This window comes from Sander vitreus, unplaced genomic scaffold (genome assembly GCF_031162955.1).
Source record: "Sander vitreus isolate 19-12246 unplaced genomic scaffold, sanVit1 ctg255_0, whole genome shotgun sequence".
NCBI classification, from domain to species: Eukaryota; Metazoa; Chordata; class Actinopteri; order Perciformes; family Percidae; genus Sander; species Sander vitreus.
This window is the reverse complement of record NW_027595423.1, coordinates 20172-40550: the sequence shown is the minus strand read 5'-3', so window position 1 is coordinate 40550 and position 20379 is coordinate 20172. Positions and strand designations below refer to the sequence as shown.

At 45.5% G+C, this 20379-nt stretch overlaps 1 protein-coding gene across 1 annotated transcript; it reads left to right on the top strand.

The window, feature by feature from the left end:
- The first annotated feature begins 279 nt into the window (after positions 1 to 279).
- oatx (organic anion transporter X) lies at positions 280 to 18945 on the top strand. Its single transcript, XM_078244535.1, has 15 exons — positions 280 to 306; positions 8646 to 8837; positions 9478 to 9551; positions 9639 to 9768; positions 10282 to 10385; positions 11361 to 11515; positions 11734 to 11902; positions 12500 to 12623; positions 12816 to 12931; positions 15204 to 15258; positions 16462 to 16621; positions 17200 to 17308; positions 18096 to 18174; positions 18635 to 18762; positions 18837 to 18945. Exons 1-15 carry the CDS (start codon positions 280 to 282, stop codon positions 18943 to 18945), a joined length of 1731 nt encoding a protein of 576 aa, XP_078100661.1.
- The last annotated feature ends 1434 nt before the right edge of the window (positions 18946 to 20379 follow it).

Genomic DNA, 20379 nt, shown 5'->3' with positions numbered 1-20379 from the left:
TTAATGATGGTTATTATAAAGTGGTACCGTTTAGAGTTTCTGGATTGAGTCGATGTTCAGTCATTCTAATGTAATTATTTTTAATAATTTCTTTTTAATAATTTGTTTTGTTCTCAGGTTCTTTCTGACGGAAATTATTATTATTAATAACTGATCACCCGTTGATGGACCGTCTCATCGGAGGAGGAGCTAACAACAAAGACTATTAAGGAAATATATGTTAATAGTTTTAAAACAAAAACATTAAATCATAAACACTAATCAGACTGAAGAGAGACGATGGGCTTCGCTGACCTGCTGGAGGAGGTGAGACACGTGACTCAGCTACTCTGATTACTCTCAGCTACTCTGATTACTCTCTCAGCTACTCTGATTACTCTCAGCTACTCTGATTACTCTCAGCTACTCTGATTACTCTCAGCTACTCTGATTACTCAGCTACTCTGATTACTCTCTCAGCTACTCTGATTACTCAGCTACTCTGATTACTCTCTCAGCTACTCGGATTACTCTCAGCTACTCGGATTACTCTCAGCTACTCTGATTACTTTACTCAACTACTGATTACTCTCAGCTACTCTGATTACTCTCAGCTACTCTGATTACTCTCTCAGCTACTCTGATTACTCTCAGCTACTCTGATTACTCTCAGCTATTCTGATTACTTTACTCAACTACTGATTACTCTCTCAGCTACTCGGATTACTCTCAGCTACTCTGATTACTTTACTCAACTACTGATTACTCTCTCAGCTACTCTGATTACTTTACTACTTTGATTACTCTCAGCTACTCTGATTACTTTACTACTCTGATTACTCTCTCAGCTACTCTGATTACTTTACTCAACTACTTTGATTACTCTCAGCTACTCTGATTACTTTACTACTCTGATTACTCTCAGCTACTCTGATTACTTTACTCAACTACTGATTACTCTCTCAGTAATCAGAGTACATTACAGAGTTATCAGAGTACATGAGACAATAATCAGAGTACATGAAAGCGTAATCAGAGTAGTTGAGTAATGTAATCAGAGTACATGATAAGTCTCTCAACTACTCTGATTACTTTTCTCAACTACTTTGATTACTGTCTCATATACTCTGATTACTCTCATGTACTTTGATTACTGTCTCATATACTCTGATTACTCTCATGTACTTTGATTACTGTCTCATATACTCTGATTACTCTCATGTACTCTGATTACTGTCTCATATACTCTGATTACTCTCTTGTACTCTGATTACTCTGTTCAGGTAGACCAGGAGTTATTAATGATGTTTTATTTAAAATGTAATACTGGATCACAAAATGTCGTCTTTCTTCTCCACCGCTACGTTTTGGTTTAAAAAAGGAATACCTTCTGCTATGTTTCCCCCTCTCATTCCCCCTGCTCTGGAGTTTCCCCTCTCATTCCCCCTGCTCTGGTGTTTCCACTCTCATTCCCCCTGCTCTGGTGTTTCCACTCTCATTCCCCCTGCTCTGGTGTTTCCCCTCTCATTCCCCCTGCTCCTGCTCTGGTGTTTTCCCTCTCATTCCCCCTGCTCTGGTGTTTCCCCCTCTCATTCCCCCTGCTCCTGCTCTGGTGTTTACCCCTCTCATCCCCCCTGCTCTGGAGTTTCCCCCTCTCATTCCCCCTGCTCTGGTGTTTCCCCCTCTCATTCCCCCTGCTCCTGCTCTGGTGTTTCCCCCTCTCATTCCCCCTGCTCTGGTGTTCCCCCCTCTCATTCCCCCTGCTCCTGCTCTGGTGTTTCCCCCTCTCATTCCCCCTGCTCTGGTGTTTCCCCCTCTCATTTTGCGCGCAAAGTCACCGTTCCTGGGTTACTGGACTACCAAACGCTGCTGCCCTGACAGAGCTCCAGGCCTGCAGCTCTTCTTGCTAAATGGCCGGTGTGTGTGAGTGAGAGCGCTGTCAGTGAGATTGTTACGCCCACAATTTCTTACCACAGGTTCCAGTTAATCTTATAACGGATATGTCTGTTGAGTTATTTAAACAAACGATTGTCCGCGAGTGAGCTGGATGAAGCTCCATCAATGAGAGCTAGCTAGCTAGCTTGCCTCCTCCTAACAAGACCTCTGAAATTTACAAAAATGCATTATATTGAAATCGGACAAAAGTGTTAGTTAACCTTTGTAAGACCTTGGGGTAGCTGTAATATACATGCCATGACAAAATCAAACTGTAAATATACTCTAGTTATGCCGAAAGTGTAGCTATCTAGTAGCGAGCATTACCCATAGGATTGAATGGGTAATGGCACATAGCCTAGCTAGCAGCTCCTCCTGAGGAGACCCCTCAAATTCACAAAAATGCCTTAAATTGAAATCGGACAAAGGTGTTAGATTTGTTAAGACCTTAGGGTAGCTGTGATATACATGCCATGATGACATTCAAACTGTAACTATACGATAGCTATGCCGGCAGCCGGCCAGCTCCACGGAGCCCCAAGCCCTGGTCGTCCAGTAACCCAGAAACGGTGACTTTGTCTGGGTATGGAGCCAAGCAGGCTGCCGCTGTCTCGTCAGACTGTGTGGAGCTCCTGAAGTCAAAAACATCTTACCAAATTTGCAATTAGCCATTCATTTTCGTAAAACGGCCCATATTTAAGCTTTATATAGTTGATTTCTTGCATAAAAAAGTCTCAGAAGTGAATTTAATAACGAAATAGCAGACAAACAATGTATAACGTTGCTGTGTCTGAAATATGAGACCTGCTGTCTCATCTCCACTATATGTGTATGTGGTTCGCTCAACCAATCAGCGCGCAGCTCATCTAAATATTCATGAGCATACCATATTTGGAAGAAAAGCTCTCGTTCCAAGACATTCCACAGGGATGCATAAGGGCCAAAAGAACAGCACCTGGGACATTTTCAGCCCAACCAATGTTACATTCTCTCCTATTAGGAGACCTTAAGGAACAGGGTGAAATACCAACCCGTTCTCATTCCGAACTCATAAAAATAAGGACATTTGGACAGTGGCTGTCAGCGTCTGATGCGACGAAAAAGGTTTTTAAAGTTAAAGTTTGTGTAACACACCGGGGAGAGCAGCAGTTAGAGAGGATTTAGAGAGTAGTATGTAAGGGAGAATATCCGTGTAAGGAGGTTGGTTGGGGGGATGGATGGGTCAAACACAGGACTTTCACCCAGGAGAGTGGGGTTCATGTCCCGCTTGTCACGCTTGCTATAGTCGCTTTTTACTTTCCTCCTGCGTGTCACAGAACCGTACGCCCCCTCACGACCTTTTCCTTAACATAACTGCGTCAAAAGGAACGGCAATAGTCCCGACTGTAACGATAAGTGCTAACAAAGGAGCTACCAATAGGGGGCGCTCTAACATCAGCAGGTGCTGGATTGACTGTATGTTTGAACAGAGAGTGAATATCCAAGGAGAGGAGCCATTATTAAAAACTGTTAGCTGAAGCTAACACAAGTTCGATTCTTGATGTTTTATTCAAATAGATGAATAAGAACATTACATGGTACCAGGAGCGGGGTCAAGAATAAGAAGCCACACAACATGATGGATGCAATGAAACCGCCAAGTCCGCTGAAGCTGACTGGAAACGTAGATGCAAGTTGGAGGGCTTTCAAACAGCAGTTTCTACTGTATATTGCGGTTGATCGACGGGCAGATGAAAGAAAAATAGCTATTGCTGCTCACCGTCGCCGGCACAGAAGCAATAGAGGTCTTCAACACTTTTGTGTATGCTCAACCTGAGGACAAAAACAAGTTTGATGTCTTGAAGAAATTTGACGAGCACTGTCTATCAAAGAAAAATGAAACGTACGAGAGGTACGTCTTTCGCTCACGCCTACAGCACCAGGGTGAGTCTTTTGATACTTTTTTTACCGACCTCAAGATTAAAGCTCAGTCCTGTAATTTTGGTGTTCTCAGAGACTCCATGATAACAGACCAAATAATGTTTGGAACTAATGAGAAGAAGCTCCGGGAGAAATTATTTAGAGAGACAGAACTCACGTTGGACAGTGCTATAAAAATATGTCAAGCCAGTGAGCTAGCACGACAACATGTACTGACTTTCAGAGAGCCTGCTCATGGTGCAGCGCGAGAAGACGTAGCAGTGAACGCCGTGGCAACGAAAGGAAAGCCACGGAGCAAATTTAAAGACAATCATAACAGGGTTAAACCCAGTGAAAAAGAAATGTTCACTTGCAAAAGATGTGGTGAGAAACACAGACCAAGACAATGTCCTGCCTATGGAAAAATATGTGCAAAATGTAAAGGATAATATCATTATGCAAGAATGTGTCTCTCGAAAACAAAAAGACAGGGTGTTCACACAGTACAGGAAGACACAGAACACAGCGATGATTTGAGTGACACATTTTTCATTAAAATGGTGACACATGTTGAAGATGTCACTTCTCAGTCCTCAGGAATAAACAATACAGGTCAAACTGTAAGTACAGTTACAGATGATAAATGGGACAATTGTAACATTTAAAATTGACACAGGGGCCAAAGCTAACTTGATCAGTGGGAAGGATTTCAACACACTGACTGAAAGGCCTAAAAGATTCACAGAGAAAGTCACACCTCTGAAGGCTTATAATAATCAGCCAATACGAACAGAAGGTTAGGTGCATGCAGACTTAAAGTGACTGCGAAAGGCAAATGGCATAACATGTTGTTCATCATTGTCCCTGATGGACACGAGTCACTCTTAGGAGACAAAGCATCTGAGGACCTAGGACTAGTAAAGAGGATCTATCAGATAAACACTGACAGCATGAAAGTGGTCAAACAAGGAAAACGACTGGAACACCAACAGTGTGAGGGAATTTCAAACATTGTCAATAAATTCCCTTCGGTCTTCAAAGGACAAGAGACATTACCTTACACTTACAAAATACAGCTCAAGGATGATGCTGTGCCTGTAGTGCATGCCCCAAGGAGAATGCCTGCACCACTCAGGGCTGGCTTGAAAAAAGAACTTGAAAGAATGACTCAAATGGATGTCATTGAGCGAGTGGAAGAGCCCACAGATTGGGTAAACTCCATCACATGTGTCAAGAAAAAGATCACAGGTGCTTTAAGAGTCTGCCTTGATCCCAAAGATCTAAATGAAAATATTAAAAGAGAGTATTACCAGATCCCAAAATGAGAAGAGATGAGGGAAATGGCTGGTGCTAAGTTTTTTAGCAAACTAGATGCTTCACATGGGTTTTGCAGCTGAGGCTGGACCCAGAAAGCAGCAAGTACACTACCTTTAACACACCATTTGGGCATTACTGTTTCTTGAGGCTTCCGTTTGGCATTAAATCAGCACCAGAGATCTTCCACAGAGCTATGGAATCCATAATAGAGGGTCTGGAAGGCACCAGAGTCTATATAGATGACCTTCTTGTCTGGGGAAATAAAAAACACGATGAAAGACTGGAGAAACTCTTACAAAGAGTCAAAAAGAATGGACTTAAACTGAATAGAGACAGGTGCCTCTTTGGCGTTATAGAGATGACCTTCTTGGGAGACAAGGTCACGAGTGAAGGGGTGGAACCTGATCAGTCAAAAGTGCAAGCCATATTGGACATGCCTGCCCCCACTGACAAAAAAGGTGTCTTGAGAGCCATGGGAATGATCAACTTCCTGGGAAAATTCATTCCTAATCTTACCTCCAAGACAGCATGTCTCAGGGAATTGCTACAGCACAACACAGTGTTTAAGTGGACTGCTCGACATGAGAAAGAGTGGAAACAATTGAAGGACACTGTAACTACGGAGCCAGTCCTCACATTCTTTGACCCGTCAAAACCAATAAAACTCTCCACCGACGCCTCAAAAGATGGCTTGGGAGCTGTGCTGCTCCAAATGAACGGAGACTAATGGCAACCTGTAGCATATGTGTCTAGATCAATGACAGAGACCGAGCAACGCTATGCTCAGATAGAAAAAGAGACTTTGGGTCTAGTGGCTGTGGAAAGTTTCACAGTTATGTGTATGGATTGCCAAACTTTACGGCAGATATACGGCTCATATCAATCAGAAAAAAGAACCTCAATGACATGTCACCCAGAATTCAGCGCATGATGATGGTGTTGCAGCGCTATGACTTTGAGCTGATTTACACACCGAGAAAATACATTGTGCTGGCAGATGCTTTATCACGGGCACCAGCACCTAGCAGTGACATGTTGGTCAGCCCTACAACTGAGGATGCTGAAACACACATAAACATGGTGACTGCTTCACTCCCAACGTCGGATGTCGTGTTGCAGCAAATCGTGCAGGAGACGGCAAAAGACCCTCTGCTGCAGAAAGTGTCCCACCACATCCAAAATGGCTGGTCAAAAGGAGTCTGTCCGGGGTTCTACTCGGTGCGTGCTAATGGCTAATGGGCTGATGCTGAGACAAAACAGGATTGTCATCCCACAATCCATGCGCCAGGATATGCTTCGGCGTATCCACGAGGGACATCTAGGCGTGAAGAAATGTAAGAGGAGAGCAAGAGAGGCAGTTTACTGGCCTGGCATCAACAAGGATAATGAGGAGATGATACAGAAATGTGAAACATGTCTCAAACATCACTACAAACAAGCAAAGGAGCCGATGCTGATAGCAGACCTACCCGCTGCACCATGGCAAAAGGTAGGCACGGATTTGTTTCATCTGCATGGCAAAGACTATCTTCTGGTGAATGACTACTATTCTAACTATCCGGAAATGGCATAGCTTTCCAGTACATCGGCACAGTCTGTCATCACACACATGAAAGGTTTTTTTGGCAGACATGGAATTCCACAATGTGTCGTCAGTGATAATGGTCCACAGTATGATTGTGGTGAATTTAGAGACTTTGCAATGCAATATGGATTTCAACATATCACCTCTAGTCCCTTGTATCCACAAGCCAATGGACAGGCTGAAAAAGGGGTACAAATTGTTGAAAAAAGCAAGAGACAGTAAGACTGATCCTTACCTGGCTTTGCTAAGCTACAGGGCTTCAACTCTGGAGTGTGGTGCATCCCCTGCTGAGCTGCTCATGCGTCGCACGCTGTGCACCACACTTCCACAAATTCCACAAAACAATGATAATAGACACAACAACAAGCTGACTGACACAAGGATGAGACTCAAGCACAGACAGAAAATGAACAATGACAAAACGGCAAGGCATCTGGAACCTCTTCAGGAAAGGGATGTTGTGAAGATTGAGGGCCCTGACTGCTGGGACAGGAAGGCAACAGTTCTCAGTGAAGTAGGACCCAGGTAATTTGTTGTTGAGACGGAGAATGGACAAGTGTTAAGGAGAAACAGGAGGAGTCTGTTAAAGGCTCAGGGCATGGAACGCCAGCCGAGGAGACTGGATCTGAACAACAAGAGGGTGGTACACCAGATGTTCACCTATTTGAGCCTCCTTCACCTTTCCCAATGACTGAGACGCTGAGAAGGTCTACCAGACCAAGGAAACCTCCTGAAAGGCTCATAGAACAAGGGTGAACTGTTCAACTAAGAAGCTGTGACAGAAAGGGACGGCAATAGTCCTGACCAAGCACGCTTACTTATAGCGCTAAAGGGACGGCAATAGTCCTGACCAAGTGCATTTACTTAAAGCGCTAAAGGGACGGCAATAGTCCCAACCAAGCTTGTTTACTTATAGCGCTAAAGGGACGGCAATAGTCCCGACCAAGTGTGTTTACTTATAGCTCTAAAGGGACGACAATAGTCCCGACCAAGCTTGTTTACTTATAGCGCTAAAGGGACGGCAATAGTCCTGACCAAGCGTATTTACTTAAAGCGCTGAAGGGACGGCAATAGTCCCGACCAAGCTTGTTTACTTATAGCGCTAAAGGGACGGCAATAGTCCTGACCAAGCTTGTTTACTTATAGCGCTAAAGGGACGGCAATAGTCCCGACCAAGCGTGTTTACTTATAACGCTAAAGGGATGGCAATAGTCCCGACCAAGCTCGTTTACTTAAAGCTCTAAAGGGACGGCAATAGTCCCGACCAAGCACGTTTACTTATAACGCTAAAGGGACGGCAATAGTCCCGACCAAGCACGTTTACTTAAAGCTCTAAAGGGATGGCAATAGTCCCGACCAAGCTCGTTTACTTAAAGCTCTAAAGGGACGGCAATAGTCCCGACCAAGCTTGTTTACTTATAGCGCTAAAGGGACGGCAATAGTCCCGACCAAGCGTGTTTACTTATAGCGCTAAAGGGACGGCAATAGTCCCGACCAAGCGTGTTTACTTATAGCGCTAAAGGGACGGCAATAGTCCCGACCAAGCGTGTTTACTTATAGCGCTAAAGGAGACTTTTAGCGTCAATAACAATGACAAAGGCACCTGACCAAGCGTCCATATTTTACGAGATGAGTGGGAGAACCTGTTGGAAATACCCTATATAATCATTCTATCACCCCTTTGAAAACCAAAACGTAGTGGAGCTGTAACGCCCCCCAGGTGGGCGGGGTCTGATGCATGTGTCCCCCCCAAGGTGGGCGGGGTCTGATGCATGTGTCCCCTCCCACCAGGTGGGCGGGGTCTGATGCATGTGTCCCCCCCAAGGTGGGCGGGGTCTGATGCATGTGTCCCCTCCCCCAGTTGGGCGGGTCTGATGCATGTGTCGTCCCCCCCCCTGAGCAGGTGTCTGATGCATGTGTCCCCCTCCAGGTGGGCGGGTTCGGCAGGTACCAGTGGCTTCACGTGACTCTGATCAGTTTACCAGGTCTGTTGATGGCGAGTCAGAACCTGCTCAACAACTTTGTCTCAGGAATCCCCGCCCACCACTGCCGCCTGCCGACCAATCACAGCCTCTACAGCCTGCTGGCCAATCACAGCCTCCACAACCTGTCTGTCTACCAGGTAACCTGTCTGTCTACCAGGTCACCTGTCTGTCTACCAGGTCACCTGTCTGTCTACCAGGTCACCTGTCTCTCTACGAGGTAACCTGTCTCTCTACGAGGTAACCTGTCTGTCTACCAGGTAACCTGTCTGTCTACCAGGTCACCTGTCTCTCTACCAGGTAACCTGTCTGTCTACCAGGTCACCTAGCTGTCTACCAGGTAACATGTCTCCCTACCAGGTAACCTGTCTCTCTACCAGGTAACCTGTCTGTCTACCAGGTCACCTAGCTGTCTACCAGGTAACATGTTTCTCTACCAGGTAACCTGTCTCTCTACCAGGTCACCTGTCTGTCTACCAGGTCACCTGTCTCTCTACCAGGTAACCTGTCTCTCTACCAGGTAACCTGTCTGTCTACCAGGTCATCAGTTTACGTCCGTAATGTAAAAAACAGGTTTACAGACTGTCTCTAACAGCAGCAGTCTCTGTCCTCCATCAGTTTAACTCTGTCTCCAGTTTCTCTATCAAATATGCTGAAACCTGATTGGTCTGTATGATGGATGAATCTAATTGGTCTGTAAGATGGATGAATCTGATTGGTCTGTATGATGGATGAATCTGATTGGTCTGTATGATGGATGAATCTGATTGGTTGTTGCAGGTGGATGAGAAGCAGTTCCTGAAAGCCTTCATCCCTCTGGACTCTTCAGGAACTAGACTGGACCGCTGCAGGAGGTAGACGGTTCTTTCCTCTCTGCATTGCATTGCGTTGATGATTAAACTCCCTGTGAGTCACTTCCTGTTTGGTTGGTTGTTGTTCAGGTATGTGGAGCCTCAGTGGCAGCTGCTAGCTGCTAACGGCTCAGCTAACGTTAGCGAGCTGCAGACGGAGGGATGTTTGGACGGATGGACGTTTGAGAGCTCCGAGTTCCTCGCCACCACCGTCTCAGAGGTAACCACAACTAACCTGCAATCCTGTCTGTCTTTCTCCCTGTCTGTCTCTCTCTCTCTGTCTGTCTCTCTCTCTGTCTCTCTGTCTATCTCTCTGTCTCTCTCCCTGTCTCTTTCTCTCTCTCTGTCTGTCTCTCTCCCTGTCTGTTGTCTGTCTCTCTGAACCTGTCTGTCTCTCTCTCTCTCTCTCTCTCTCCCTGTCTGTCTCTCTCTCTGACTGTCTCTCTCTCTCTCTGTCTGTCTCTCTCTCTGTTGTCTGTCTCTCTGAACCTGTCTCTCCCTGTCTGTTGTCTGTCTCTCTGAACCTGTCTCTCTCCCTGTCTGTCTCTCTGAACCTGTCTCTCTCCCTGTCTGTCTCTCTGAACCTGTCCCTCTCCCTGTCTGTCTCTCTGAACCTCTGTCTGAACCTGTCTCTCTGAACCTGTCTCTCTCCCTGTCTGAACCTGTCTCTCTCCCTGTCTGTCTCTCTGAACCTGTCTGTCTGAACCTGTCTCTCTCCCTGTCTGTCTCTCAGTGGGAGCTGGTGTGTTCTCTGCGTCCTCTGAAACAGATGATTCAGAGCATCTATATGGGCGGAGTTTTAACCGGCGCCATCATCTACGGTGGCCTTTCAGACAGGTGAGACATTTACCCACGACGGCCTTTCAGACAGGTGAGACATTTACCCACGACGTTCTTTCAGACAGGTGAGACATTTACCCACGACGTTCTTTCAGACAGGTGAGACATTTACCCACGACATTCTTTCAGACAGGTGAGACATTTACCCACGACAGCCTTTCAGACAGGTGAGACATTTACCCACGACGGCCTTTCAGACAGGTGAGACATTTACCCACGACGGCCTTTCAGACAGGTGAGACATTTACCCACGACGTTCTTTCAGACAGGTGAGACATTTACCCACGACGGCCTTTCAGACAGGTGAGACATTTACCCACGACGGCCTTTCAGACAGGTGAGACATTTAACCACGAAGTGGAGCGACGTGTGTATGAGCATGTTGATGTTCTAGAAGAGGACAGAGTAAATTAATAAAACCCATGATTATCCATGTGTTTAAATGGGTGATAGTGATAATGATGATATAGGGTATTTCACACTGTTCCTTAAGGTCTCCTAATAGGGTATGTAACATTGGTTGTGCTGAAAATGGCCCAGGTGCTGTTCTATGCATCCTAATGCAACCCTGTGGAATAACCCTAGAAGGAAACGAGAGGTTTTCTCCCTTATCTGGTATGCGCTGATTGGTTGGTTTACAATGAGCGAAGCTGAGGAGCAAAGACGCAATAAGCTGACGGTGCTGTATATCCAGCACACAGTCACCTCTTCTGGGGTAACTAGACCACCAACTACTGCTGACCTGACGGAGCTCCACGACCGGCAGCTCGCGGTGAAACGTGAAAAGTGTCAGCATTACCTGTACATCCTGGAGGACTGCATTTACAACTGTGGTTCATTTTCAATGTCCTTTAAAAACTTCCAAAACTTTCTTCCTTGTAATTCCCGTGCAAGTACACAGAGCAGCGTGCAGCTAAACTAGTCTCTGTCTGTCTGTCTCTCTCTCTGTCTGTCTGTCTGTCTGTCTCTCAGGTTTGGGAGGCGGTCTATCCTCATTTGGTCGTACCTGCAGCTGGGCATTCTGGGTTGTAGCTCCGCCCTCTCCCCTTCATACACCGCCTACTGCATTTTTAGGTTCCTGAGTGGGATGGCGGTGTCTGGCATCATCCTGAATGCAGTCTCACTGAGTACCTGTCTTGCCTGTCTGTCTCTCTGTCTTGCCTGTCTGTCTGTCTGTCTGTCTGTCTGTCTGTCTGTCTGTATGCTGTCCAATCAGAAGCTGAGATGTGTACCATGTGACCTGCAGGTTCAGAACTCCCACGGAAATGTTCTTCCGTTGATGGAGACTATCTTTGTTATTGATTCTCTGTGGAACCTGTCTGTCTGTCAACCTGTCTGTCTGCAGAGGTGGAGTGGATCCCGACCAGAGAGAGGACGTTAGTGGGCACGCTCACCTCCTTCTTCTTCACCTTTGGTCAGATGATCCTGGCGGGGCTTGCCTATTGGCTGAGAGACTGGAGGAAGCTGCAGGTGGTCGTCTGCGCCCCTCAGTTCCTGTTCTTTGCCTACAGCTGGTCAGTGGACACGTTTAAACAACGTTCATGTGCTTCTCTGATGCTCCGAGATCCAGAGGACGGAAGTCAAGCTTCTGACTTCCGTGTGTTCACGTGCCATGGGTTAGGTTAGTAACACGTCCGCACGTGTGCGGACCGTTAGCGGACCATTAGTGGACCGTTAGCGGAGCGTATGTGCCACTGAACGTATCTTTTACCCGTCTTCACCTCTAGCACCACACGGTGAAGGATTGTCTGAGTCACAGCAAGACGGAGAGCTTTTCCTCTGGGATCGTTGTTGTTTCTTCAGTGTTTTGGAGCCGGCACAGAACTGTGAAACATCAACCTACTGATATAAAATACGAGGATTAATTAAAAATTTGTTAGCGTTAATAAAACATCGTGTTTAGCCGCCATGTTAATTACACACATGACATTAAGTCAGCAGTCAGCTTCCAAATTGTTCCCTAGTTTCAGGAGGCATTCACGGGACTTTTACATTTCAGAAACTCGTTTCTCCCACGTGTTCCACACCACATGAATGCAGCAAAGCTGTGTAATCTTTCTGCTTTCTGATTGGTCAGCTGGTTCTGATGTTTCTGCTCTCTGATTGGTCAGGTGGTACTCTGAGTCGGCTCGCTGGTTGGTTCTGAACCGCCGGTCTGAGGAGGCGTTAAAGAGTCTTCACCGAGTCGCTCGAATCAACGGAAAACCAGAGATGGTTGACAAGTTAACCCTGGAGGTAAACTGTCTGTCTGCCTGCCTGCCTGTTTGTCTGCCTGTCTGTCTGACTGTCTGTCTGTCTGTCTGACTGTCCCTCTATCTGCCTGTCTGTCCGTCTGTCTACCTGTCTGTCTGTCTGCTTCTTGTCTGTCTGCTTCCTGTCTGTATGCTGTCCAATCAGAAGCTGAGATGTATACCATGTGACCCTCAGGTTCTGAACTCCCACATGAGGAAAGAGATTGAGTCGAGTGGTTCTTCATTAACGGCGTACGACCTGCTGAGGACCCGAGGGATGAGACGCATCTCCATCTGTCTCGTCGTTGTCTGGTACCTCATTTATTTAAATATCACTTTTAGTTTGATAGGATTAGGATTCAAGAAGTTTTAACAGACGACAAACTCTCCAGTTAGAAGATGTATTGATCCACAGGACTATTGGAGAGAAATATATAAACTAGAGCTGATTCCAACAGAGATCCTACTTCATATTATATTAAAGGAATTTAGATGTGTGTAATAGTCCGCTATTAAATAATCAATTCTTAAATATGTGATGAGTAATTAGTATAATCAGTGTGATGAAACGTATCATAACTAAAATGTATATAAGAAGTACATTTAAGGTTCCTCAGAGAGATTCAGGTGTTACAGCAGCACAAAGACAGAAATAACAGGTAACACACACAGGTAACACACACAGGTAACATTCACACAGGTATCATTTACACAGTTATCACACACACAGGTAACACACGCAGGTAACATACACACAGGTAACACACACGCACAGGTAACATACACACACACACACGCACAGGTAACATACACACACACACACGTAACATACACACACACGTAACATACACACACACACACACACACACACGTAACACTAACACACAGGTAACACTCACACAGGTAACACTCACACACACATACACACACACACACACTCACACACAGGTAACACTAACACACACGTAACATACACACACACACACTCACACAGGTAACACACTCACACAGGTAACACACACTCACACAGGTAACACACACACACAGGTAACACACACACACAGGTAACACACACGTAACACACACGTAATACACACACACACACACACACACACAGGTAACACACACACACACACACACACACACACACACACACACACACACACACACACAGTTACGGATGGCTGGAGAAAATGTGGACCCAAAATGCAGAGGCGGAAACGTATGTATGTAACTAAGAAAAAGTACAAAAAAACCAAAAGAGTCCTGGAACAAGCAGGCAAAAACGGGAAACCAAAAATAAAGTACAAGAAAAAACAGAAACTCTAACACGAACCGGGAAGACAAACAAACTGGAGACAAAACTCACAATGATCTGACACCGGCCAGGGGGAAGACAAAGACTAAATACAGAGGGTAACGAGGTAACAAGAGGCAGGTGACACAAGGGCTGGGAAGCAGGTGGAAAACATCAGGCAAATCACAAGAGCGGGGAAAACACAGGGGGTAAAACTAGACAAGACAAGACAGAGAACAGACTATCAAAATGAAACAGGAAACAGAACATAAAACAAGACAAGACCGACAATCACACAAACAGAAGGAAACAAGACATAACAGAAAACCAGGCTACAAAAATGACAAGACAAAAGACCAAAACCATAACACACACAGGTAACACTCACACAGGTAACACTCACACAGGTAACACTCAAACAGGTAACATTCACACAGGTAACACACACAGGTAACACTCAGAGATTCAGGTGTTACAGTAGCACAAAGACAGAAATAAGTCCAGATAAATACAGAAGGTATAATAATAATAATAATAATAATAATAATAATAATAATAATAATAATAATAAATATATATATATATAATAAGCAATGAGGTATATAAAAAACTAAACTAAAATGGGAATTAGGGCTGGGTATTGATTTACCGAATAGTTTTGATTCCAATTCACGGTTCAGATTCAGTTACATTTCGTCATCTTCCTAAAATAAGGGCCTATGTCATTTTTTGACAAAAATGATTTTCTTGCCTAAATCATCTCCTCATGGTGCTGGCCACCTCTGGTAAAACTTCCTCCATCCTTAGTTCAACAGGTCATGTGATTTAGTATAACGGCCTATGTCAAGAGTGGGACTTTTGGTGGCAATTTTACAAGCTTTTAAAAATGGCAGCTACTTCAAGAAGAACAAAAATCTATCACTCTATCACTGAAGTTATTTCCGTGATTCAGGGCTCGTCCCCAACTGGTAAGTGATGAGGTTTCTGTGCATGTAAACACACTGATTGTTGACAGTTGAAGGTTTAAATTTGCCTAAGTCATATATTCCTCTTATGTTGCATGATTGACAGACATTGTTATTACTATATCAATAGTCATCTATTGTCATAACATTTTTGAGTAACATTATTAATAAATATATATTCAGTATTTGGTTCAGTTTTTTGTGTTTTCTGAAAAACCTAAAAAAATGTCTTCGGCCATTATTTTAGGAAGGTGACAGTATCAGGTTAACGAAATGTCTCCCAGTTTGGTTTGGGTATAAAAGTGCCTGTATTCCTCTGCAGGTTCTCCACCAGTTTTGCGTACTACGGTTTGGCGATGGACCTACAGAAGTTTGGGGTGAGTCACATGATTAGCATCAATGCTAAATGAGAGCTAACCATAGATCAGGGGTCAGCAACCTTAAAGCTGTTTCATGCGTCTTGCGTTCAGTGCAGTCGGGGCGCTGCAGCTGGTGCGCATGGTCACCGCAATACACCTGGTCTTTTGTACCGACTGTGGTCAGAGTGGCTCAGAGAACGGGCTTCTTCTCTCTTGTAGCCAATCATTGCCACATGGTCTATGCGGCAACGTCCACATTTTAACAAAATCTTGGAGGTGCTCGGCGATCAGACCCTCCGCGCACAGTCCCCTAGGCCGGGTATGAGTCATATTGCCATAAGCACTGAAAACAGCTTTTAGGCATGCGGTAGATCAACCAATGGGACAGTAGCAATAAGTGTGCAGGAGAGTTTTCTGGAAATGTTCCAAACCCGCATGCCAGATATCCTGTTTTACAGCCATTGGTAGGAGCGCAACCTTTTAAAACAATTAGTTTGATTGACTTTTACCCCAACCTTATTCCGCCGAGACCTGCCTTTCGTGGCCTCTGATTGGCCAGTACATGTTTACTTTTTCACAGAATGCGGCGCAAAGGAAAGTAGTCGTAGTAACCTGAAATGAGCGGGCTTGGTAGATGATGGCACGCTTAATGCTGATATGGCACACTGATTAACAACAACATTTTAAAATGGCACTTCGTATTAAAAAGGTTGCCAATCTCTGTCATAGATTGTAAAAATAATGGACGTAGTTTGTATTTTGGCCGTCCCCATCTTTTCATCCAAGAGACGAAATTTGGATGAGAGGGTGGAGTTGGTGAGGATGAGGGCGGCCAAGCCAGTGTTGTTCATGGTTGTATGGCACTGTGCTAAGCTAAACGCTAAAGAGGGAAAGTTGCATATTTTCAACCCTTCTGAAGTGAGTCATCAAATAGAGATTAACTGGCAGGTAAACACAGACCTCCGGGTACTGGAGACATTCATCTGCATGTAGGGCAGAACAGCAAACCTGCAGACGTCCCTTAAAATTAGCAGCTAACGCTAGCGGTGGCTGAACGCTGAACAAGACATTTTTAGGCGACCAAAATGTTCCACTTAACTTTGTTGAAGTAAACACAGTGAGAAGAGTCAAAGGTTAAAGATTAAGACCTGTATGATGTTGAGGTTGGGTTCCTTTGGGTATAACTCTTCCTGTCCTCCTATTGGCTGTTGTCTGTTCCAGGTTAGTATCTACCTGATGCAGATCATCTTTGGAGCTGTCGATATTCCCGCCAAACTGTTGGCTCTGGCCATGCTCAGTTACCTGGGGAGGAGGGTCTCCCAGGCAACCTGTCTCTTCCTGTCGGCACTTATCATCTTTGCCAACATCTTCGTCCCCACAGGTAACACTTACACACAGGTTACACTTACACACAGGTTACACTTAGAGACAGGCAACACTTAGAGACAGGTAACACTTACACACAGGTAACACTTACACACAGGTTACACTTACACACAGGCAACACTTAGAGACAGGTAACACTTACAATCAGGTAACACTAACACACAGGTAACACTAACACACAGGTAACACTTACACACAGGTAACACACAGGTAACACTTAAACACAGGTAACACATAAATAATACACATGTAACAAGCAACAGTTTGGGAAAAACAGCGATAATAATACACTTAAGGAACAGACCATAACACACACACACACACACACACACACACACTCACACACACACACACACACACACACACACACACACACACACACACACACACACACACACACACACACACACACACACACACACACACACACACACACACACACACACACACACAGACACACACACACAGACAGACACACATACAGACACACACACACAGACAGACACACATACAGACACACACTTGTTAGTACTTCTGTACCTGTGAGGACTCTCGGTAACCCCCCCCCCCCAGACTTGCAGACGATCAGGACGGTGCTGGCGTGTCTCGGTAAAGGTTTCACCTCGGCCTCCTTCACCACCGTGTACCTGTACACCGGAGAGCTGTACCCCACCGTCATCAGGTGAGACAACAGCAGTCTTCTTCTTCTTCTTCTTCTTCTGAGGTAGATTAGTGACGTAAAGCTGTGCATCATCAGCATACAGACGGATCCTGATACCTAACAATGACACATTCTCACTCCTGTTACGTCAGAAAGCGACGCTTGGTCAGGTATCTTTGGCGTTTGTTACTGACGCAAAAAGTCTCCTTTAGCGTCATATTTAGACACGCTCGGTCAGGACACATGGCGTCAGTTTGACTCTATGGTCGGGATGTACGTACGTTAGGTTTAGGACAACATAGTGGGGGTTACAACATGTACGTTATAGTGACACGCGGGACAAGAACGGACATGAACCCCGGTCTCCTGGGAGAATGTCCTGCGTTGTTCCCACTGACACAGAGCCAGTATCTGATGCTGAGAGACACTGACACAGAGTCAGTATCTGATGCTGAGAGACACTGACACAGAGTCAGTATCTGATGCTGAGAGACACTGACACAGAGCCAGTATCTGATGCTGAGAGACACTGACACAGAGTCAGTGTCTGTTGCTGAGAGACACTGACACAGAGTCAGTGTGTGACAAGTTGGGAGAGAGAACAGGTTGGATATCATCAAGTGGGAAGACATATAATGAAATGGATTTGTGGAGAATTGTTGGAAGCAAAAGGGAAACAAAACATTTTTGGTTTAAAATATGTATTATATGTGTGCATGTGTGTATGTGTGTGTGTGTGTGTGCGTGGATGTGCACGTATGTGTGTGTGTGTGTGTGTGTGTGTGCATCTGTGTGCGTCTGTTTTCAGGCAGACCGGGATGGGCTTCGTGTCCACCATGGCGAGAGCCGGTAGCATGGCAGCGCCCGCCGTCCTCATCCTGGACGAGGTAACTATATAACTATATAATATAATACATAATAATATTTACTATAATACATAATAATGTATAATAATATAACTTTACTGTGGATGTACAATAACTATAATCCCCCTGTGCTCGTAGCGCCCAGTGCTGGTAGGGCCCAGTGCTCGTAGGGCCCAGTGCTCGTAGCGCCCAGTGCTCGTAGAGCCCTGTGCTCGTAGCGCCCAGTGCTCGTAGCGCCCAGTGCTCGTAGAGCCCTGTGCTCGTAGCGCCCAGTGCTCGTAGCGCCCAGTGCTCGTAGCGCCCAGTGCTCGTAGAGCCCTGTGCTCGTAGCGCCCAGTGCTCGTAGCGCCCTGTGATCGTAGCGGCCTAATTATGTTGATTTAACGAAGCTTCGAGGCAAAGAATTTTGCTTCGAGGATTTTTTGTAATCGAATTATTCAAGTTATTTGAGGAATTGTTTCAGCCCTACTACATTTCCCAGGTACTCCCTGCTCTGCCCAGCGTGGTGTATGGCGGTGCGGCGGTGTTGGCCGCCGGCTTCGCCTGCTTCCTGCCGGAGACGCTGAACATGCCCCTCCCCGACACCATCGAAGACGTGGAGCAGAAATGGTGAGCTAACGGCTAACGTCTTTATTAGCACCGTAGAGACATGATGTGAGTAATTATCTGTCTGTTGTGTGAAGGTCTGGAACAAGCCCCGCCCCCCCGCATGAAGAGGGCGTGGCTCTGAACGAGGGCGTGGCTCGAAAAGTGCTGAAGGAAGCAGAAGGAACCGGACTCAACGCCCTCTGACCAATCAGACGCCTGGCCTGACCCTTGACCAATCAGACGCCTGGACTGACCCTCGATCAATCAGATGCCTGGACTGACCCTCGGCCGATCAGACAGTGGGAGTCGTTAATGATATAATGAACGGTTTCAATGCAGAAGTTTTTCTGTTTCTGTGTCCTGGAAATTTATTTTACTGAGAAAAATTTACCAATTTACAACATGAAACATATTTTAAATGAGTCTCAATAAGTAGATCAGATGTTTGATTATTATTGATGAGATGAGAGTGAAGCCTCAGAGGCCATGTCATTGATTAGATGAGAGATGAGAGTGAAGCCTCAGAGGCCATGTCATTGATTAGATGAGAGATGAGAGTGAAGCCTCAGAGGCCATGTCATTGATGAGATGAGAGATGAGAGATGAGAGTGAAGCCTCAGAGGCCATGTCATTGATTAGATGAGAGTGAAGCCTCAGAGGCCATGTCATTGATGAGATGAGAGATGAGAGTGAAGCCTCAGAGGCCATGTCATTGATGAGATGAGAGATGAGAGTGAAGCCTCAGAGGCCATGTCATTGATGAGATGAGAGTGAAGCCTCAGAGGCCATGTGTAATCGAAGCGTGTTCTTCTCTTTAAACGGTAACTTCAGTTTTATTCAGTTAGCGTCCACTAAAAGTTCTGTTTTTGCTGGACTGACAGACTCAGATTATTATAAGTGTCTGACAACATTATGGGATGGATCCCTACAGAGATAGACCTTTTAGTTAAAGGAACACGGCAACGTATTGGGACATTGTCTTCTTCCCTGTATCCCCCAGAGTTAGATAAGTCCATACATACCCTTCTCATCTCCGTGCTCCCACTGCTAGCCTAGCTTAGCACAGATCCTCGAGGTAACTGGCTCCATCTAGCCTAGCTTAGCACAGATCCAGGGATGTGATGATGTAGGGGTATGGTGAAGTGTATGTGATGATGTGGGAGTATGGTGAAGGGTATGTGATGATGTGGAGGTATGGTGAAGGGTATGTGATGATGGGGGGGTATGGTGAAGGGTATGTGATGATGTGGGGGTATGGTGAAGGGTATGTGATGATGTGGAGGTATGGTGAAGGGTATGTGATGATGGGGGGGTATGGTGAAGGGTATGTGATGATGTGGGGGTATGGTGAAGGGTATGTGATGATGGGGGGGTATGGTGAAGGGTATGTGATGATGGGGGGACCAAGGGAACTTTATCAGGATGCATAGTATCCTGTATCCATGAAATAACTGGCCTTTCAAAATAAAGGTCTGCCTGCCTCTATGGGAATTTAACATAGGGGTGGACTGACTTATGCCCCCTGTATTTTAAGGAAGAACATTTATTTATGCACGATACATTATTCATTCACAAAGAAAATTGGTGTCCTTAAAGATTGGATTTTTGCTCTTTTTTTTTAATTAAGGCATTAAGATC

What these genes read in the sequence shown, in the direction of transcription:
- oatx (XM_078244535.1), top strand. Translation starts at nt 280, where the DNA reads ATGGGCTTCGCTGACCTGCTGGAGGAG. An exon ending in ACAACCTGTCTGTCTACCAG is followed by an intron (nt 8,838 to 9,477) that starts GTAACCTGTCTG and finishes TGGTTGTTGCAG; the next exon opens with GTGGATGAGAAGCAGTTCCT. An exon ending in CAACATCTTCGTCCCCACAG is followed by an intron (nt 16,622 to 17,199) that starts GTAACACTTACA and finishes CCCCCCCCCCAG; the next exon opens with ACTTGCAGACGATCAGGACG.